Raw genomic sequence first — 22594 nt, 5'->3', positions numbered from 1 at the left:
GTGGGCTTAATCACTCCAGCCTAATCATCCCACTTCCTTTCTCCTTCCTCTTTGGGCACTGGGCTGCTCCTCCCTGAAATATCTCACTCTACCGCCCAGCATATGTAGCTGTGCTCTGTTGAGTTGCCAGGTGGCTCATCCTCAACGGAGCAGATCTGTGCAGCCTGTTTTGTGCCTCTGTCCACAGAACTATGTTGCTTCTAGGACCTCACACTCTGCTCCTTTTCTGTGTGTCAAGGGGATCTTCTCTGTTACAAACCCACACCCAGAGATTTTCCTTGTTGCTCGGGTGGAGAAGGTGCTCCAAGGAAGCATCACACACGCTGTGGACCCCTACATCAAGACCTCCGACCCCACAAAGGTACGTTGAGCCACAACTAGGTGAAATCGTAATGCTGTAGGACTCGAAAGAGCTTCCATCTTTTATTACTATGGGGTTTTCAAGATTTTGTTTTTGTTTTGACTTAAATCCACACCTCTGCCTTGTTCCTTGCCTTACAGACTGCTCAGAAGGTCCACAAGGTGGCAAAACTGGTGTGCAGCCGCCTTGGCCAATACAGGATGCCCTTTGCTTGGGCTGCCAGGTCAGTCTGTGTGTTTCATAGAATCATAGAATCATAGAGTTGGAAGAGACCACAAGGGCCATCGAGTCCAACCCCCTGCCAAGCAGGAAACACCATCAGAGCACTCCTGACATATGGTTGTCAAGCCTCTGCTTAAAGACCTCCAAAGTAGGAGACTCCACCACACTCCTTGGCAGCAAATTCCACTGTCGAACAGCTCTTACTGTCAGGAAGTTCTTCCTAATGTTTAGGTGGAATCTTCTTTCTTGTAGTTTGGATCCATTGCTCCGTGTCCGCTTCTCTGGAGCAGCAGAAAACAACCTTTCTCCCTCCTCTATGTGACATCCTTTTATATATTTGAACATGGCTATCATATCACCCCTTAACCTCCTCTTCTCCAGGCTAAACATGCCCAGCTCCCTTAGCCGTTCCTCATAAGGTATCGTTTCCAGGCCTTTGACCATTTTGGTTGCCCTCCTCTGGACACATTCCAGTTTGTCAGTGTCCTTCTTGAACTGTGGTGCCCAGAACTGGACACAGTACTCCAGGTGAGGTCTGACCAGAGCAGAATACAGTGGCACTATTACTTCCCTTGATCTAGATACTATACTCCTATTGATGCAGCCCAGAATTGCATTGGCTTTTTTAGCTGCCGCATCACACTGTTGGCTCATGTCAAGTTTGTGGTCAACCAAGACTCCTAGATCCTTTTCACATGTACTGCTCTCAAGCCAGGTGTCACCCATCTTGTATTGGTGCCTCTCATTTTTTTTGCCCAAGTGCAATACTTTACATTTCTCCCTGTTAAAATACATCTTGTTTGTTTTTGCCCAGTTCTCTAATCTGTCAAGGTCGTTTTGAAGTGTGATCCTGTCCTCTGGGGTGTTAGCCACCCCTCCCAGTTTGGTGTCATCTGCAAATTTGATCAGGATGCCCTTGAGTCCGTCATCCAAGTCGTTGATAAAGATGTTGAATAAGACCGGGCCCAAGACAGAACCCTGTGGCACCCCACTAGTCACTCTTCTCCAGGATGAAGAGGAACCATTGATGAGCACCCTTTGGGTTCGGTCAGTCAGCCAGTTACAAATCCACTGAGTGGTAGCATAGTCAAGACCGCATTTTACCAGCTTCTTTACAAGAATATCATGGGGCACCTTGTCAAATGCCTTGCTGAAATCAAGGTAGGCTACATCCACTGCGTTCCCTTCATCTACCAGGCTTGTAATTCTGTCAAAAAACGAGATCAGGTTAGTCTGACACGACTTATTTTTCAGAAATCCATGCTGACTATTGGTGATCACAGCATTCCTTTCTAGGTGCTCACAGACTGTTTGCTTAATGATCTGCTCCAGAATCTTCCCTGGTATTGATGTCAGACTGACTGGGCGGTAATTATTTGGGTCCTCTCTTTTTCCCTTTTTGAAAATAGGGACAACATTTGCCCTCCTCCAGTCTGCCGGGACTTCGCCTGTTCTCCAGGAATTCTCAAAGATGACTGCCAGTGGTTCTGAGATCACATCTGCCAGTTCTTTTAATACTCTTGGATGCAGTTCATCTGGCCCTGGAGACTTGAATACATCTAAACTAGCCAAGTATTCTTGTACTATCTCCTTAGTTATTCTGGGCTGTGTTTCCTCTGCTGAACCATTTGCTCCAAATTCTTCAGGTTGGGCATTGTTTTCTTTATCGGAGAAGACTGAGGCAAAGAAGGCATTGAGGAGTTCAGCCCTTTCTGTGTCCCCTGTATGCATTTCACCATCTTCTCCTCTGAGTGACCCCACTGTTTCTTTGTTCTTCCTTTTGCAACGGACATACCCATAAAAGCCTTTTTTGTTGCTTTTAACCTCTCTAGCAAGCCTAAGTCCATTCTGTGCTTTTCTGACTTTGTGTCTACACGTGCTGGCTATTTGTTTGAATTCCTCTTTGGTGGTTTCCCCCTTTTCCATTTTTTGTACACATCCTTTTTTAATCTTAACTCAGTTAAAAGTTCTTTAGATAGCCACCCTGGCTTCTTTAGGCACCTTCCATGTTTCCGTCTCATTGGTATTGCCTGACGTTGTGCTTTTACTATCTCCCTCTTAACAAACTCCCAGCCATCGTGAACTCCCTTTCCTTTTAGTATTACTGCCCATGGGATCTCACCCAGCACTTTCCTAAGTTTTATGAAGCCGGCTTTCTTAAAGTAAAGAAATTGAGTCCTAGTATGCTTGGCTGCTCCTTTCCGCTGTATAGTAAACTTCAGAAGAGCATGATCACTCGCACCTAATGATCCTTCCACTTCCACTTCTACCCCACTAACCAGGTCATCAACATTGGTTAGGACCAGATCTAAAATGGCTGTTCCTCTTGTTGCTTCTCCCACTTTCTGGACAATGAAGTTGTCTGCAAGGCCAGTGAGGAATCTGTTTGACCTTATGCTCTTGGCTGAGTTTGACATCCAACAAATATCCGGGTAATTGAAGTCCCCCATTACTACTATCTCCCTTCCTTTTGCATGCTTGGCCATCTGTTCCAGGAAGGCATCATCTATGTCCTCCATTTGGCTTGGGGATCTATAGTAAACTCCCACAATGAGGTCTCTCTTATTCTTCTCTCCCTTAACTTTGACCCAAATGCTGTCACTTTGGCTTTGAGGTTCTAAATCTTGGATCTCTTCACAGGTATACACATACCTGACATATAACGCCACTCCTCCTCCTTTCTTGTCTGGTCTGTTTCTCTGAAATAGATTGTATCCCTCCATTATTACATTCCAATCGTGGGACTTATCCCACCAGGTTTCAGTGATGCCTATTATGTCATATTTAGTTTGCTGTACCAAGAGCTCAAGCTCATCTTGTTTATTTCCCATGCTTTGTGCATTAGTGTACAGACATTGAAGTCCATTAATCATTCCCCCGTGTCTCTTATTTAAGGATTTTTTCCTCCCACCACTAGGTCTGCGTGCTGTTTGCTCCATTTGGTCTATGACATTTGGATGATCATCTTCATCAATTGATAGACTCCTACCTTCAGGAGCACTGTCTCCCTCCCCCACATTAGTCAGTTTAAAGCCCTCCTGATGAGGTTTCTGAGATTTTTGGCAAAAACATTCCTCCCAACCGCTGTGAGGTGCAGCCCATCGCTTGCCAGAAGTCCATCCTCAAGAAATTGCAGTCTGTGATCTAAGAATCCAAACCGTTCCTGTTGCGAAGCCAGCTGTTCACTTCCACTATTTTTCCCTCTCTCCCTGGGCCACGTCGTTTAACTGGGAGGACAGATGAGATGACAATTTGTGCATTGAATTGCTTCAATTTCCTGCCCAGAGCCTCGTAGTCTCTTTTGATCTTCTGGAGGCTATTGCTTGCAGTGTCATTGGTTCCCACATGAACCAAGAGGAAAGGGTATTTGTCAGTGGGTTTTATGATTCCTTACAGTTGTTCAGTTGCATCTTGAATCTTAGCCCCGGGGAGACAGCACACCTCCCGAGACATCTTGTCTGGCCCACAGATCACTGCTTCTGTTCCCCTCAGTAGGGAATCCCCTATCACCACTACACGCCTCCTCTTAGGTTTGGTCAGGGTTCTTCTGTGAGCTGTCCGTTCCAAGGTCGCCTGCACATTCCCTGAGGACTGACTTTGCTGCTCGTCTTCATATACCTGATTGACTGTAATGAGGGAGAGATCCTCAAATGGAGTCTGCTCTTTGTCTTCCATGCTAGGGGAGAGGACTTCAAAGCGATTGTGTATTTCTAAACAATCATAGCGAACCCTGGGCCTCCTACTTCTTTGAGTCACATTTCTCCATATATCTGGCACCTGTGTTGGTGAACTAGCCTCCTTCTCAGGGGTGTCCCCTGTCTCCTCCTTGGTGGAGACGGTGTTCTCTGTTGCTTCCAAGAAGAGCTCCAGCTCTCTAATTCTTTGGAGCGTAGCTACACGTTCCTCCAGTTGCTGGACTTTGTCTTCTAAGAGGGCAATCAACATACAATTGCTGCCTGCAATTAAGCTGCCTGCAACCTTTGGCAAGATGGCAAACATTGCGCAGGAACCGCAGGCGACTGCAGCTATTCCCTCACCCTCCATCTTGAAAACGTGTCGTTGGGGGTGGCTACAGTGGTCCTCTATCTTAAAAAGCCTGAAGACAGGACAAATAACCCCCCCCAAAAAAACCCTAGGTCTCCCCCAACAAATGTTTGAGACTAGCTCCCCTAAATCTAAAAGATGGATGAAACTGCGCGCGCCACTTGCTGCCCTGCAAGCTCTGATAAGCTCCTCCCACAGCTAATCACCTGACTCAACAGAAACCCTGCCCCCTCTGACCTTTGCACAGGGAGAGCAGCTAATCAGCCACAAAGAAACACACACACACAAGAAAACTCTTTTGCTCCTGTTTGCTTGACTTTGCTGCCTCTGGTTTCTGCATTTTAGGGTTGGGAAACCCCAGGCCTGCAGAACAAATGCAGCCCTTGAGTTCTTCCTGTCTGGCTGTCCAAAACCTCTCCCTAGTCTCACTTCACATCCTTCTCGCTGGCTGGAATATCTCACTGGACTCTGATAATGCATCCTGCTTGCCTGGATGTAGAATAAAGAGGGCTGCTTGAGTGAATGTAGAAACTAGACAAGGGTAAAATGCATATCCATTGCTCTGACCACTTTAAACTCTAACCCTGCCAAACCCAGACAGTTGCCCCAAGGGGAATGTGGGCTATGAAAGGTTGCACGCCCCAGTGCATATCCTAGCAAGTGGAAAGGGTAGGGTTCAAGCAATGTTGTTGTGCCACATAGAGGGTTTGCTGCAGAGGATTTGAAGGGCTTGGGCAGGGTTGGCTGAAACTGAAGCTGGGATTGCACCCATACTTCAGATTGGGGTGGGGAAACCTCTGGCCTGCAAGCCAGACTTGGCCCACCAGGGGGTCCAAGTTGGTTCACGAGGCCTTTTCCCTTGAAACCACACTCCCCTGCCCACCAGCTGACAGGATGCACAATGTCATCGGATGGGTGGGGTTGGTTATTGCATTGGCAGTACGTGCATCTCTTCCCTTCAGGGAACAGGGGCACACCTAGCTGAAGCAGCAGAATCCTTTTGTCCAGGAAGGGGTTTGCATCAGAATCCCCTGCTGGAATGAAGGGGCGCGAGAAAGCATTGTTTCAGTAGCATCTTGCAATGTGCTTTGAAGCCCTGACTTCAGACCTTCTTTGAAGCACCTTGTGCCTGATGTTATTGTGACACTGAGTTATTGACAGGCAGGCGGCTCCACCCACCTGTCAAATTTGGCCCATGAGGCCAATCCTGACAAGAATCTGGCTCATGGAGCCAAAATGGTTCTCCACCTCTTCCTCAAACTGTGTTGCACCAGATGTTTGAAGAAGAAGAAGAAGAAGAGTTTGGATTTGATATCCCGCCTTTCACTCCCTTTAAGGAGTCTCAAAGCGGCTAACATTCTCCTTTCCCTTCCTCCCCCACAACAAACACTCTGTGAGGTGAGTGGGGCTGAGAGACTTCAAAGAAGTGTGACTGGCCCAAGGTCACCCAGCAGCTGCAGGTGGAGGAGCGGAGACTCGAACCCGGTTCCCCAGATTACAAGACTACCGCTCTTAACCACTACACCAAACTGGTTCTGGGAGCATCTTTTCTCCCTACCCAAGAATTCTCCTGATAACGTTCTTTCTCCCAGAAGTCTGCTTCCTCAGGCAGCACCCAGTATTACCTGCTGGGTCTAGAATAAGGCCAAAGGAAGATCTTTCCATATCCTCATTTGTTCTGTGTTTTAAAGGAGTCTTCTAGAACAGTGCTTCCCAACCTTTTTTGGGCAAAGGCACACTTGTTTGATGAAAAAAATCTCGAGGCACACCACCATTACAGCCCCGTGACGTCAGCGCGCAGCGTCGCGCCGGGAGGGACGCACGAAAGTGTAAGTTTCAATTATTTTCCCTCCCCTCCTGTGTAAAGGGGAATGCACTCTGCTAAGTAAAGGCACTTGCCACAGCAGCGTCAATGTCACAGCACCCACCGGCACCCAAGAGAGAAGGGGTCTCAGCAGCCCTTTTGCCAGGAAGAGGAGCAAGAACGAGAGGAGGAGGAGGAAGAGGAAGAGAGTCCCCCCCAAAAAAACATTCTCCTTTTGATCTTCCTTATTTGCAATTCCTCATTGCAAAACAGCGGTTGATATAAAGCTGATTTTTTTGTTATTACAGTCCCCACCCCCTCACCTAGAAAAACACCACCTGTCAATTATTATTATTATTATTATTATTATTATTATTATTTATTATTATTATTATTATTATTATTATTATTATTATTATTATTCCCCGCCACTCTGGGAGGCTGAAGCCCTTTAAGGCTTCCTTCTGTCCACTCTCTGTGAATTACCTGCCCGGAGCGGGTTTCTGGGGGGGGGCGCTGCTGCCAGTGTCCTCCCCGTCGAGTCTCGCCTTGCCCGGCGCGTGGCGGCTGCCCTTTCCCACACTCTGCTGGCTGCGCTGCCAAGCCCCGTGGCTCGGCCTGTCAGCGTTACTGGGCTCGGCGGGCAGTAATTCCCGAAGAAAGCCGGCGGCGCTTGAAGAGCTGGCAAGCCCCCATTTGCATGTCTGTTTTCCGCAGCTCTTGGAGAGGATTAAGTTCCCTCCTTCCTGCCGGGGAACCTCCAAGCTTTGGGGGTGGGGGGGGGAGGAGGCAGCAAAGCGAGGCAGGAAGGAGAGCGCGGCTTGGCGAGCTTTGGCAGGGGCAGGGAATGAGAGCCGCGAGGCGGGCGCTGCGGACGGAGGCGCTGCCCGCCAAGCTCGCAGGCAGCCAGGCAGGCAGACGGCAAGAGCCCCGCGCTGGGCGGCCTCTCCTCGCCGCCGCCGCCCCGCCTCTCGCTGCCCGACTCGCCCGCCTCCCTCCCACGGAACACAAGGCACTAGTGTGCCGCGGAACACTGGTTGGGAAACACTGTTCTAGAAGACTCCCAAGCAGAATGCTGCCTGCTCAAGTCCCAGTCAGTTGAACTTCCTCCTGAAAGGCTCTGCCTGGTGCTTCCTTGACACTTCTTCTTCTTCTTCACGGCCACATGCCAGCTTCATCTGTGCCACAGTTCTCACAGCAGCTGTTTGTAAAAGATGCTGAATATTGAATGCCTGCAAGTCTTATAATTTAATTGCAATTTGATCTTCGGGGCAGGCAGGGAGCAAACCTGACCATTTAATAGTGAAGTCTGGAAAAATGCCAGGCTCAGAGCTGTAATGACAAACTGACCTCCTGCATATACTTGGACGCATGGATTTCCATGGGGCATTTAAATTTATGTGGCCAAACAAGGTGCCTCTCTTCCCAGAGGACTGGGGGTTGTCATTGCTACCTTTTCCCCAGACTGGGACTCCAGGCAGCTTACACAAATTAAAAAACACACTAATAAAACACTAAAAGCGTATAAAATATAATAATTAAAAAGTAATTAACTTCTAATAGAATTAGGTAAAGGTAAAGGTACCCCTGCCCGTACGGGCCAGTCTTGACAGACTCTGGGGTTGTGCGCCCATCTCACTCAAGAGGCCGGGGGCCAGCGCTGTCCGGAGACACTTCCGGGTCACGTGGCCAGCGTGACATCGCTGCTCTGGCGAGCCTGCACCAGCGCAGCACATGGAAACGCCGTTTACCTTCCCGCTATAAAGCGGTACCTATTTATCTACTTGTACCCGGGGGTGCTTTCGAACTGCTAGGTTGGCAGGCCTAATAGAATTAAGACAGTATTAAAAACATCTATTTAAAAATTGATAGTAAAAACAGTACAGCACTCTTAAAAGCCCTTTCCTTAACCCCCCCCCAAAAAAAAAACACCAAATGCAGTCAGTACCCAAGAGCCTGACAGAATGAAACAGGCTTTACCTGTCAGCAGAAGGACAACAAGGAGGGAGCCAGTCTAAGCTTCTCCAGGAAGGGAGCTGAGAAGTCTGGGAGCAGCCACCAAGAAGGCCCTCCGTCACGTCCTTACCAGGCGTTCATGGGAGAGGGGTGGATTCGTGAGATGGGCCTCCCCTGAAGATCTCAGAGCATGGAAAGTTTTACATGGGAGAATACGGTCTTTCAGATAGCCTGGGCCTAAGCTGCATGGGGCTTTACTGTTTTAATTGTTCTAGAGTTTGAGCTCATTGCAGGAGTCAGAGTGGGGAATAGGGAGGTTCCTGCCTTTATAGTGCTGGAGGTGTAGAAATTCAGAAAATGATCTTGGGGGCTGCTCTTACAAGGTGGCCCTTACACATCAGCTTTCTCCAACCTGGTCTTGTCTACATGTTTTGGACTCCCAGCTCCCATCAGCTGTTCTGGATGGGGGAAGATGGAGCCCCTCAAGGTAGAGGGCACCAGGTTGATGAAAGTGCGAGGAGGTCATGGAATGGTAATCCAGCTGAGAGGCAGGTTGGCTGCAGGGAAGGTGAATGAACACAGGAACATAGGGAGCTTACACTGAGTGGGACCCTTGACCCATCAAGCTCAGTTTTGCCTGCACTGACCGAAGCTCTCCAGATTTTCAGGTTATGCTGCGGATTTTACCTGGGCCCTTCTACATGCAAAGCAGTTGTTCCACTATTGAACTTTGGCCCTAGAGGAGCGGCTTGAACATAGGCTTAAATTTTCAGTGTTTCTTCCCGATCTCTTTGTATTTCCTTAGTAAAAACCCATTTCTAAGTTTGTGCCCCTTAATCATGAGGACTGGCACCTTTTGCCTTTAGTGGTCCTGACGATTAAGCCCAGATGTAGGGAACCTCTGGCTGCCCAGGTATTTCTGGGCTACAGCTGGGCTATGCAGCCCATAACATCTGGCAGCTACCAGCTCAGCTCCAGCTGAGCAGAATTGCTCTAGGCATCTTCAGAGGTGGATATTTTTGCTTTCTTTGAGCACAAAGAACTATCAGGGCTTTCCAGCCGATGATAGTGGTTTCTTTGGGGGCACATTTGCCAAGACACAGCAGAGCATGAACAAGGTATTTAGGTAGTGCAGCCCTGTATGCAAAGCCCTTTAGGTCTTGAAACACCTACATTGGCTCCCAGTACATTTCTGAGCACAATTTAAAGTGTTGGTGCTGACCTTTAAAGCCCTAAAGGGCCTCAGTCCAGTATACCAGAAGGAGTGTCTCCACCCCATCGTTCTGCCTGGACACTGAGGTCCAGCACCGAGGGCCTTCTGGCGGTTCCCTCATTGCGAGAAGCCAAGTTACAGGGAGCCAGACAGAGGGCCTTCTTGGTAGTGGCACCCGCCCTGTGGAACGCCCTCCCACCAGATGTCAAAGAGAAAAACAACTAGCAGACTTTTAGAAGACATCTGAAGGCAGCCCTGTTTAGGGAAGTTTTTAATATTTGAAGTTTTATTTTGTTTTTAATGTTCTGTTGAAAGCTGCCCAGAGTGGCTGGGGAAACCCAGCCAGATGGGCAGGGTAGAAATAATAATAATAATAATAATAATAATAATAATAATAATAATAATAATAATAATTTAGTTTATTAGTAAACCAAGTGTAGCTTAGCCGAGGGTACTTTTAGGAAGAGCCTGGCCCCTAGTGGCTTGAAAGCAAAAATTTCACCTAAAGCAACAGGACTCTAGTTGGTATCCATCTGTCTCAAAAAAAGAACGGAGTTCAGCTCCAGTGGCAAAGTTAAACCAGTGGAGAATTGGAACACCAGCTGTGGCTGCAAAGATTGGTAACTCATAACGGCTCCCCCCCCGCCCCCGCCCCCGCCCCCACCCCCTGCCCTGCATTGTTTTTGCTGTGTTAGCAGCACCAAAGTGACCTCCCTGGGCTAGAGCCAGATACACTCTGCCTGAAAAGTACAGTCGAATGATCACAAAAGGATGGGGAACCTGTGCCCCCCCAGATGTTTCTGGCCTTTGCCAATGGCTCTGCAGTCTGCGACTCATGGGAGTTGGAGTCCAGCAACATCTGAAGGGGTTTTTTGCAAGTTCCCCATGTCTGTTCTATTATTATTATTACTACTATGAGACTTTTAAATAGCTTCTCAACCTAAAGGTCTTCAAGCAACTTGCATGTTTTAAAGCATCAACATAAACACATCATGTCATTAAAACAACCCCTCTTAAAAGCCACAGGAAGTTTTGGCAGCACACTAGTAACAAAACAACATCATCTCAGTCTGCCAAAAGCCTGATAGGAAAAGGTAATTCTTTTCCTGGTGCTGAAAATATGTCCACAAAAAGGCACCAGGTGGACCTCGCTAGGGAGAACATCCACAGATGGGGAACCACCACTTCAAAGGCCCTGCGCCATTGTCTCCTCCCTCTGATCTTCCAGCATGTTCTCTTTTAAGCCGGATTTTCCCAGAATCGGGAAGCCTCAAAAGCATTGCTCTGATCTCACAGGAAAGGCACTGTTGGGAATATTAAGGGAGGGCAAAATATCAATGCATTGTGCAGCCTCACGCGCCTTCTGCTTTCCTTTTGCCATTCCCCAGACCTGTCTTCAAAGACTCCCAGGGCACCTTGGACCTTGAAGGGAAATTCTCCCCCATCTATAAGCAAGACAGCAGCAAACTCTCTGCTGAGGATCTCATGAAGTTGTTGGCAGAGTACAAGAAGTAAGTGTCAGCTGCCAGATGGGCAAGTATCTGTAAACCCTTGTAAAGGGGAGATGGGTCTGGAGAGGATGTTCATATCTTTGAATCTAGGCATTGCCAGATTTGGTTGTGTTATCTAATGGAAGAGTGAGGAGTGCAGAATTTCAGAATCAGGTTGGAACACTTTATTTATTTAATAAATAAATTTATATCTCTCCCTCCACCCTAAAGGAACCCAGGGTGGCAAACATATCAGCATTAATGCAGTACAGGGTAAAGGTAAAGGGAGCAGGTGGCGCTGTGGTCTAAACCACTGAGCCTCTTGGGCTTGCTGATCAGAAAGTTGGCAGTTCAAATCCGCATGACGGGGTGAGCTCCTGCTGCTTTGTACCAGCTCCTGCCATCCTGGAAGTTCAATAGCATACCAATGTGAGTAGATAAATAGGTACTGCTGTGGCAGAAAGGGAAATTTATGGAAACGAGTGCCAGAGGGCACAGTGTTTTACATGCACTACCACTCATCACAGTGTCCTGTTGCACCAGAAATGGTTTAGTCCTGCTGGCCACATGACACGGAAAGCTGTCTGTGGACAAACGCCAGCTCCCTTGGCCTGAACGCGGAGATGAGCACTGCACCCCATAGTCGAATTTGACTAGACTTCACTATCCAGGGGTCCTTTAGTTTACAGTTAAAAATAAAATATCAACATATTTAAAGCAGCTGAAAACGTTCACATACTCTCAAAGTTGTGAATTTCCTTGCTGCTAGGAAGCAGTGTCTTCCAGCCACCAAATGCCTGGATAGACAGGGACGTTTTTAAATTCCTCCTGAAAGTTAATAAAGAGGGACAGGTTCACCTTGCTGGGCAGGGCAAAGTGGGGAACCATCACCAGGCAGAACCCACTTGGCCATGGACTCAGTGCCAACTGGGCATCACCCAGCAACAGGCTCACCTTCAGAAATCCAAAGTTGGTCCCCACACCACAGGCAACACATGCAATGCTGGCCTAGCCCTCCCTGGGATACAGTGGTACCTCGGGTTACAGACGCTTCAGGTTACAGACGACGCTTCAGGTTACAGACTCCGCTAACCCAGAAATAGTACTTCGGGTTAAGAACTTTGCTTCAGGATGAGAACGGAAATCGTGCAGCGGTGGCGCAGTGGCGGCAGGAGGCCCCGTTAGCTAAAGTGGTGCTTCAGGTTAAGAATGGACCTCTGGAACGAATTAAGTACGTAACCCGAGGTACCACTGTACTCATGTGACAGGATACTCCTCCTCCCTACCAGAAAAATCCCTGCACATAGAAAGCCAGAGTGCCAGGGAGATAAGGTGTGAGTAAAGCCTGACAAGCTCCTGCGATAAGGCAATGACAGTTTCATCACAGGATCCTCAGGATGACCCAGCCCAGGCACAGCTTGACCCCCTCAGCCAGAAATGGGTCTTCTTTACTACAGATTCATTAGGCAGGAGGCCAGGGTATTCCCCCCCCCCAGTTGTTTTTGTTTTCATCCACCTGACCCAAGAGTCAGTTTGAACATTTCCCCCTCCAGATGCACTACAACTGTTGGACTACAACTCCCATCAGCGCGAGCCAACATAACCAGTGGTCAGCGATGATGGGAGGGATGCATATTGGCTACCTCTAATTGAGAACAAACTATTGGTGCCATTATAGGCACAAAATAGGAAGTAACTAATTGAACCAGAGTTCTCAAAGGGAGGGGCGAGGGAGCACGTCAGCCGCAGGCTCATTCATAAAATGCCAAAACATGATTTGGAAGATGGGGAGCATTGGGGTCTGAACCAGCTCTTTTGGGATTCTGCTTGTGCGATTAGAGGGATCACTATACTCTGGGCTCATCGATGTAAGACAAAGTTTTTGAATGTTCTTTATTGAGGACTCGGTTAATTTGGTCCTCTGGCTGAAGAATCACCTGAATTATTTCCAGCTGTCTTGTGCTGTTTCTGTCCTGACTTTTTGTTCTGTCTTTATTTCCTTGCCTCTTTATCATGCAGACCAGAAAAGACAAAACTCCAAGTGATACCCGGCCAATTGAATATTACACTAGAGTGCATTCCACTGGAATTTGCAAGTAAGGAACTAATTTTTAATAATAATTGCCTTAAGGCCTTAGTACACACAGTCCCAGTCCACTAGGCTGGGTCCCATTCTCAGGCATGATATTGCTAGTCCAAGTCTCAGAATCCCTGACACACTACAGGTTCCGGCAGGTTCTCCCAAAATTCTCACAGTTTCATCACAGCTATTACTAGGGGTTCCAGGTGAAGATGGCGACAAGTAAGTCTGCTTGTCTTTGAGCTCTGCCGGCTGTTCTAGTTTTAATTTGTTTTTATTTTGAATAATTTTAAAGTCATTTGGCTCAGCAGTGTTAATTGCAATATACAGGCAAGGAGGATATCTGTTTTTATCTCTTTTACATTTATGTGGGCTTAAAAGCCATACAGTTTAACTGGGCAGGCACTGAGATATCAGCTGTTTTGGCTTAGTATTTAGCTGATAAGGAAGGGTTGGTCACTTCATCTTGCCCAAAGAGTAGTCTGCAGTTTTAACAATTTTAGCATAATTACCACATGTTGTTGTTGTTGTTGTTGTTGTTGTTGTTGTTGTTGTTGTTTTGTTGATGATGATGATAATGCTAATGATAATAATAATCATGATGGTGATGATGATGATGATGATGATGATGAATAATAATAATAATAATAATAATAATAATAATAATAATACCCTGCCCTTCAGGCTGGGTTTCCCCAGCCACTCTGGGTGGCTTCCAGCAAAATATTAAAATACAATAATTCATCAAATATTAAAAGCTTAACTAAGCAGGGCTGCCTTCAGATGTCTTCTAAAAGTCAGATAGTTGTTTATTTCTTTGACATCTGGTGGGAGGGTGTTCCACAGGGCGGGTGCCACTACTGAGAAGGCCCTTTGCCTGGTTCCCTGTAACTTTGCTTCTCACAGTGAAGGAACTGCCAGAAGGCCCTCGGAGCTGGACCTCGGTGTCCGGGCTGAACAATGGGGGTGGAGATGCTGCTTCAGATATACTGGGCCAAGGCATAGACCTGCAGTTCTTCAGATAAATGGTCCAGAACATTGCCAAATTAAGCCCAGAAATATTTGCTGGACTATTGTGACTCAGCAACTGGAGAAGGGAACTTCTACACGACCAAGGTCTCTTGTCTAAACAAACAGTGGAGGGAATCTTTCACAGAATGAACACATTGGAAGAGGAAGTTTCTGGCTGTGAATACAATAATCAGCACACTTGTCAAGTTAATGGAGAGAGGAATTCTGATTGTAGCCCCGCAGATACGAACTACCAGCAAAGAAACTGAAGCTAGTGGTGGTTTGAAAGTACATCAGGACTAGAATAGTTCTGAGCTTGATAAGTCCCTATTGGATTCAGCAACTAAACAATTAAGGAGCAGCTATCAAGGTTGGAACTTGAGTTCGGAAACTTGCTTTTACAGCAATACGAATGCTAAAGAAATGGAAAGAAATGCTAAAGAGTAGTTTTCGTTTCTTAGACAAACCCCTTCAGGACCAAGACCATAGCTAGTGGGAGACACTAGCTCACTACCTTCCAAGGGAATGATTTTTGTGGGGATGATTAGGGAGGGATGAGAGGATATATTATTCAATGATATCCTTCCTAACTTGCTCTAGCAAGTTCCATATTCTAACAAAGTTCCAAACATTCCCCCTTTTAAATTATACAGCGATCAGCTTGTTGCTGACTCATCTGAGTCTTACTATTAAAGATTCCTTCCTGGTAAAATCCCTTCTAAGAAGAACACTAGAATCTGATTCACGTTAATATAAAAGTAGTTTACTCACAGATTCATTCAGGTTCACAGTCCTATCCCTGAAGGCAGGCTTGGGTTACATAACAACTAGAACTATTCCATAAAGAAGTGAGTCCCAAGTGACTGTGACTAAGCAGTCACTTCTCCAAACACACAGCAATGGAGAACACACACGGATCCGAACATGGAGGCTGTGTGCTCCTCCATGCTAGTACAACAGACCACACCCTCTTCAAGTCTGTCCAGCTCAGGAGGAAACAGGAAGTCTTCTCCTGAGTGGGACAAAACATCCCCAAGCATGTCCACTGGAGGAATGTTGTGCTTGACTGCAGTTTTACATCCCACAATTTTGGCCCTTCACCTAATCTATTTTGTTCAAGTGTCTTTTATTTTGTATTTTATTTTATTTTGTTTCAGTGTCTTTTGCTCCAGATTGGCACTTCACATTTCCTTCCCTACAGCACAGATAAGGGGGAAAGGCAGTGAATGGTGGAAAGGGGAACAAGGGGGGAAGTCCAAATTCCAATGATGATTCTTCCAGGAAGAGGTGCCCAGATGATTTGTGGCTGGTCACTCGTAACTGGCCAGCCGAATAATGTAAATAGAACTTGAATTTCAGGCAGGAATTCCAGCCATTGTAGGGGCTTCCCCAGATTTAGGAAATGCCAGTCTAGTTGTGACCAGAGCTTCAGTATTGAACTAACATCAGGATCCTGATGCATGGGATAAATTTTAGTCTTTATCATAGAGTCATAGAATTGTAGGGTTGGAAGGGACCCCAAGTGTAATATACTCCAACCCCCTGCAACAACAACAACAACAACAACAACAACAACAACAACAACAATAATTTATTATTTGTACCCCGCCCATCTGGCTGGGTTTCCCCAGCCACTCTGGGCGGCTTCCAACAAAGATGAAAAATACACTAAAATGTCACATATTAAAAACTTCCCTGATGTCTTCAGATGTCTTCTGAATGTCAGGTAGTTGTTTATCGCTTTGACATCTGATGGGAGGGCGTTCCACAGGGCGGGCGCCACTACCGAGAAGGCCTTCTGCCTGGTTCCCTGTAACTTGGCCTCTCGCAGTGAGGGAACCGCCAGAAGGCCCTCGGAGCTGGACCTCAGTGTCCGGGCAGAACGATGGGGGTGGAGACGCTCCTTCAGATATACTGGACCGAGGCCGTTTAGGGCTTTAAAGGTCAGCACCAACACTTTGAATTGTTCTCGGAAACGTACTAGGAGCCAAAGTAGGTCTTTCAAGACCGGTGTTATATGGTCTTGGCCGCTCCCAGTCACCAGTCTAGCTGCCGCATTCTGGATTAGTTGTAGTTTCCAGGTCACCTTCAAAGGTAGCCCCACGTAGAGCGCATTGCAGTAGTCCAAGCGGGAGATAACCAGAGCATGCACCACTCTGGCGAGATAGTCTGCAGGCAGATAGGGTCTCAGCCTACGTACCAGATGGAGCTGGTAAACAGCTGCCCTGGATACAGATTTGACCTGTGCCTCCATGGACAGCTGTGAGTCCAAAATGACTCCCAGGCTGCGCACCTGGTCCTTCAGGGGCACAGTTACCCCATTCAAGACCGGGGAATCCTCCACACCTGCCTGCCTCCTGTCCCCCAAAAACAGTACTTCTGTCTTGTCAGGATTCAACCCCAATCTGTTAGCTGCCATCCATCCTCCAACTGCCTCCAGACACTCACACAGGACCTTCACCGCCTTCACTGGTTCTGATTTAAAAGAGAGGTAGAGCTGGGTATCATCTGCATACTGATGAACACCCAGCCCAAACCCCCGATAATCCTTCCCAGCGGCTTCATATAGATATTAAAAAGCATGGGGGAGAGGACAGAACCCTGAGGCACCCCATAAGTGAGAGCCATGGGGTCTGAACACTCATCCCCCACCACCACTTTCTGAACACGGCCCAGGAGAAAGGAGTGGAACCACTGTTTGACAGTGCCCCCAGCTCCCAGCCCCTCTAGAGTGTCCAGAAGGATGCTATGGTCGATGGTATCACCATATGGCAATACATATTAATACATATGTTTGCTGACAGAGAGCTGCTATTTGAATTAAAATGTCGTCTAAATACCTCCCTCCCCCGCACCCAAATGACAAGTTTGATATCCATTCCTCATACTTGCTTATAGGGTTATAACTCTTTTCATCCAGGCCTCGTCTTCCTGGGCCAGACAGAAGCGGCCTGCCTGCCTGCCAGGCAAGGGGCAAGTCCAATAATAATCACAGCCGCTGGTCTCAGGTTCTGAGCAGCCTTGGATTATAAATACATTTATAATAAGCAGTGAGTCTCCTGCTTTGATTTTGTTTTTACCAGCACAAATAGGATTGCCTTGGGTTACCTTTCCTTCCTTTTCTTCTGAGCCTCCAGAGGGCATATATATATTCAGATAATAATAATAATAATAATAATAATAATAATAATAATAATAATAATATAGAGACACACCAGCTAGTCCCCACAAGTTATTCTGTAAGCAGAGAGGGAATCTGCTTTAACCATTGTTTGCTAGTATGGTGACTTCAGCCATGAAAGGGAAATTAAGCTACCAGACAGCTGTGATAACTTTTATTGCTGTGGCTGTCTGATGCAGAGCTAGCAGGGGAAGAAATCCACAGAAATATGGTCTCCCTGATGTCCTCCTGTGCTTTGCTCTCCAGAGGGCTGAGCACAGTTCAGCAACATAAGCTGTGGTTTTGCTCTTGGTTCTGGGCACCACAGTTCAAGAAGGACACTGACAAACTGGAACGTGTCCAGAGGAGGGCAACCAAAATGGTCAAAGGCCTGGAAACGATACCTTATGAGGAACGGCTAAGGGAGCTGGGCATGTTTAGCCTGGAGAAGAGGAGGTTAAGGAGTGATATGATAGCCATGTTCAAATATATAAAAGGATGTCACATAGAGGAGGGAGAAAGGTTGTTTTCTGCTGCTCCAGAGAAGCGTACACGGAGCAATGGATCCAAACTACAAGAAAGAAGATTCCACCTAAACATTAGGAAGAACTTCCTGACAGTAAGAGCTGTTTGACAGTGGAATTTGCTGCCAAGGAGTGTGGTGGAGTCTCCATTTTTGGAGGTCTTTAAGCAGAGGCTTGACAACCATATGTCAGGAGTGCTCTGATGGTGTTTCCTGCTTGGCAGGGGGTTGGACTCGATGGCCCTTGTGGTGTCTTCCAACTCTGTGATTCTATGATTCTATGATTCTATGAACATAATTAGGGTTAAGGCAGCAACTATGCTTGTTACTGATTCTGGTTAAGCATCATATACATGCTAAGTAAACTGTGGTTAGAGCTATCTCCCTGCTTTCAGGGTGACAAGTAGTTATTGTGAATGTCTCCTTATACAAGTCCTAAGAAGTGGGGAGGCTGATATGCTGAGTCACCATAGGTTTGCAATCTTAATCAGGGTTAAGGTAACAAACCATGCCTGGAGCTAACCATGGTTAAATGTTGCATCTTCACAAGGCCTATATGACCCAAGTTAAAGGTACCTTTTCTTTTGCTGTTGCATTATGTGAAAACAAGATACCAACCTGCGGCCTTTGCTTCCCCTCTAGACTGTGTCACGGCCTCTTACATTCCCATCAAGCCCTTTGAGATGCAGGGCCAGGATGACAGCATTACGGTCGAAGTGGAAGAGTTTATCCCTGAGATCGCCAAGTACTGCTACCCTTTCACCATCTACAAAAACCAGCTCTACGTCTATCCTTTGCATTTGAAGTATGACAGCCAGAAAACATTTGCCAAGGTAAGCTTGAAAACAACAGAGCCAGGCCCACAGATTTATTTATTTATTTATATTTGCAAGTTTGAAATGTAGCTGAAGAACAATTCAGTAGCATTGTGCAGGAACCGCATTGTGAAATGGATGGGGGAAATGCAGTCGTATTGGACCGTGCTGTTCTGGTGCCACAGCAAGGCAGGTCAGGACGTACAGTACCATGGAGAGCTCCAAGTGAGCGACTTGTTTTGAAAGAGGCCCAAAGCAACATTTCTAGCCTTTGCTGCCAGATTACCTCTCCCAGGCAAAGTCCCTTACGGGAAAACTTGATTTCTTCAAAGGACAACCCTCTGACCTGAAGATGAGACTTTTCTCCTATGTTCCAAAGCTCTGTGTGGGACATCCGTCACATGTGATCCAGAAGCTGCAGTTAGTGCAGAATGCTGTGCCACAATTAGTGACAGGAGTGAGACTGTCAGCATATGGAACCTTTGCTGGGAGACCTCCACTGGTTGCTGATTTGCTGCCAAACCTAGTTCAGGGTGAATCTGTTAGAATATAAGGCCCTTGACAACCTGAGATATTGTCACGGACTGGTTGCAGAAGAATGTGGGAACCCTCAAGGGAAGAAACCTCAGAGCTCGAGGAGTGGTAGTGGGAGAACAATGAGTGGTCACAGGGAGAAGAAGCAGAAGATGGGGAAGAGAAGGTGTCAGAAGCTGAAGAGGTAACAGGGTTTAGTGAGCAGTGAGAATCTGTGGCAGATAGAAGTCCAGAATCAGAGGCAGAAGCTGAAGCAGGAGAGGAGGGAGGCCAAGAGGCAGAGAGGAGTCTGGCTGGTGAAGAGTCATGAGTATCTCCCCCTCCTCCTGAAACAAGCTCCCCTCTTCCCTGGTCCCCCAGAACCAGAAGAGGCATGAAGAGGGCAGAAGAGAAGCTAGCTTCACGCAGGTGCAATCTCAGATTGCTTGGGGAAAACCCTGGAGAGAAAGGGACTTAGACATCTGTTGGAAGGTGGGGACCTTCAGTCTCAGCAACTGTTGCATGGGGTCAAGACCAGCAGATATGGGTTGCTGGGCTCAGACCTGACACTCCTTTGCAGATCATGTTTTTGCTAAGAAACAGTTAACTCCAGCTTGCTCTGTGTAGTTTCCTTCTGGCTTGCTCCTGTAAGATAATCACCCTACTCCAAATATGCTCACTCAACCAATCAATCTGCAAAACTGGCACTGTTACAAGTGCCACAAATCAATATTTTTGAATGGCAGCACCCACACTTTGGAACTCCCTGCTTATTGACATCATAAAGGTACCAAAAACAATCATTTAAAAAATTCAAAAAACCACCAGCCCCAGCTGGCATGACCAATGGTCAGGGTTGATGGGAGCTGTAGTCCAACAACACCAGGAGGGTACCAAGTTTGGGGGTGGTTGTCATAAACCCTTGGAAGCAGAGACAGGATTAGCAGATTTTACAAAATCTATTATTAAACAAATAATTTAACAATGGGTTCAGCCTGTTAAATTTGCAATAGTGGAGCTAGAATCTTGTGGAGCAGAAATGTATACGTATGTGTTTGAGTGTGTGCACACAATCACAAAATCAGTTTTGGTTTGGGGGAAGGGTAGGGAAAGATGGATCTGTGCAAGAAAACATTTTCTCTGAATCCAACCATTCTCCCAACTACATGTAGGCAAGGAACATTGCTGTCCGCATGGAATTCAAAGACTCTGATGAAGGGGACGCCAGAGCTTTAAAGGTAAATTTCCAGTTGCTCTTCACTCAGGTCCTGCTTGTGGTCTTCCCATTGGTGCCCCTGGTTGGCCCCTGTGAGAACAGGATGCTGGACTAGATGGGGCTCCTTTGGCCTGATCCACCAGCCAGGCTCTTTTTACATTCTTATGCTCAGAGCATGTGAGGGGCAATGAGGTTGGCAAACCTAGAATGCAACCTTTGGCCATGCCGTTACATCACTGCTAAACATGTATGAAGTTACCTTTGTGGCCAATTCATTGCATGACCAAACAATGCCCTTTTAGGTGTGTTCCTCTTACCACCCCTATATTTCTGTTTTCTCTTGCAGTGCTTCTATGGCAAGCCTGGGGGCCCCCTCCTGACATCAAGCACCTACACTTGTGTGTTGCATCATAACCAGAATCCAGAGTTCTATGATGAGGTAAGAGAAAAACCCAATGCATCTTCTCTGAGGCATTTAAGCATGAGAAAAGGGCCTTGAGTGACTTGACAGAGTTTTCTGGAAGTGCAGGGAAGTCATAACAAAATGTGGTATTCGCTTAGGGAGTCGACATTCATGGTTTGCATTCTAAGTTGGGTCAACTTTCAAATGCTTATATGTGAATTCTTTATTTGTTAGATAAATGTATAACCTGCTCTTGGTTTAAAAACAAATCCCAGATCGGGTTACAGTAGAGACAGTATAATAGCAGATTGTATCTAAAGTATGTTCAGAGGTGACCCATTAAAATCACTGGGTCTAGGTTAATGGCATTAGTATCATTGGGTCTCTTCCAGAAGATAAATTCGATTCAGTTAGCTGTTGAAATTTGGCTTACTGAAGTTGCACTTTCCACGAGAATACGAGGGCTGAAATGCAGCCACTGTCCTAGCTCCCCACTGCTCTGAATTTTGCAGTGCACACCTGCAGCCAAGCGGTGTGTCTGGAAATGCAAAAGTACTTGTGTGAAGGGTGCATATGGATTGTTGGGTCAGATTAGCCATATTGATTTGTATGCTGTTTGGGGGGATAGATCACTGTATTGTGCTGTATGTATGATAAAAGGGAGACACACCTGGGTGAAGGTGTCCTCCTTTGCTTGTCCCTGTGCTGGTTTAAGTTTGTTGGTTAACTTTTCTAATAGGGCAGTTTCCCATACGTTTTGGTACCAGCGTCCAGTCTCTAGTTATGATGTTTCTAGCTGCTGAGAGTAAGTGACTTGTTATGTGAATGTGCATTGTTGTCTTGAAATATATTTAACAGGGAAAATTCTGGAGTTGTTTCTATTACTTGTTTTGTTATTTTGCAGATTTCCTGCACCAATGATATAAAAAAGGATTGACTTTTGTGGCATTCCCACCACATGTGGAAGCATGTGCGTGTGGAGGTGCAGCCTCTGTAGCATTCAGATGAGGTTCCCGAGTGTATTGGCACCAGCTTCTGCGGTGTTAGGTATCATCTGTAGAGCGAGTTCTCTTCTTTTGCCTGAGATGGATTTACAAGAAAGAAGATTCCACCTAAACATTAGGAAGAACTTCCTGACAGTAAGAGCTGTTCGACAGTGGAATTTGCTGCCAAGGAGTGTGGTGGAGTCTCCTACTTTGGAGGTCTTTAAGCAGAGGCTTGACAACCATATGTCAGGAGTGCTCTGATGGTGTTTCCTGCTTGGCAGGGGGTTGGACTCGATGGCCCTTGTGGTCACTTCCAACTCTATGATTCTATGATTCTTAAATGGTGGTTTAGAGCCAGTGTGGTGTAGTGGTTAAGAGCGGTAGTCACGTAATCTGGGAAACCGGGTTCGTGTCTCCGCTCTTCCACATGCAGCTGCTGGGTGACCTTGGGCCAGTCACGCTTCTTTGAAGTCTCTCAGCCCCACTCACCTCACAGAGTGTTTGTTGTGGGGGAGGAAGGGAAAGGAGAATGTTAGCCGCTTTGAGACTCCTGAAGGGGAGTGAAAGGCGGGATATCAAATCCAAACTCTTCTTTTTGACCATTGGGTGGAGTTTATTTCATATCCTATGTCATGCTCCAATTGATCTTTTATTGTGGTGAAGGGGTTTGCAGTGTCTTGGAGTAGTATTTTATATATTGTAGATGCCACCCTTTTGCTGTGACATTCTGTTCTTAGGAAGAGTTTTTCAAAGGTAGTCAGCTGCCTGATGGCTGCTGCTTCCATTGCTGGGTTGTT

General features: G+C 46.7%; 1 protein-coding gene across 3 annotated transcripts in view; it reads left to right on the top strand.

Moving 5' to 3' along the window:
- Positions 1–22594, top strand: part of DOCK11 (dedicator of cytokinesis 11) — a 175787-nt gene that overhangs the window by 38324 nt on the left and 114869 nt on the right. For all 3 annotated transcript variants that reach the window (XM_082207379.1, XM_082207381.1, XM_082207380.1), the window contains exons 13-19: positions 239–361; positions 502–584; positions 10989–11111; positions 13110–13186; positions 18507–18697; positions 20365–20430; positions 20755–20847. In XM_082207379.1, the coding sequence (XP_082063505.1) occupies positions 239–361; positions 502–584; positions 10989–11111; positions 13110–13186; positions 18507–18697; positions 20365–20430; positions 20755–20847 (756 nt within the window). The remainder of the gene's footprint in view (positions 1–238; positions 362–501; positions 585–10988; positions 11112–13109; positions 13187–18506; positions 18698–20364; positions 20431–20754; positions 20848–22594) is intronic.

Source organism: Podarcis vaucheri (genome assembly GCF_965113315.1).
Source record: "Podarcis vaucheri genome assembly, chromosome: Z".
NCBI lineage: Eukaryota > Metazoa > Chordata > Lepidosauria > Squamata > Lacertidae > Podarcis > Podarcis vaucheri.
This window is presented reverse-complemented; position numbering and strand designations above follow the sequence as displayed.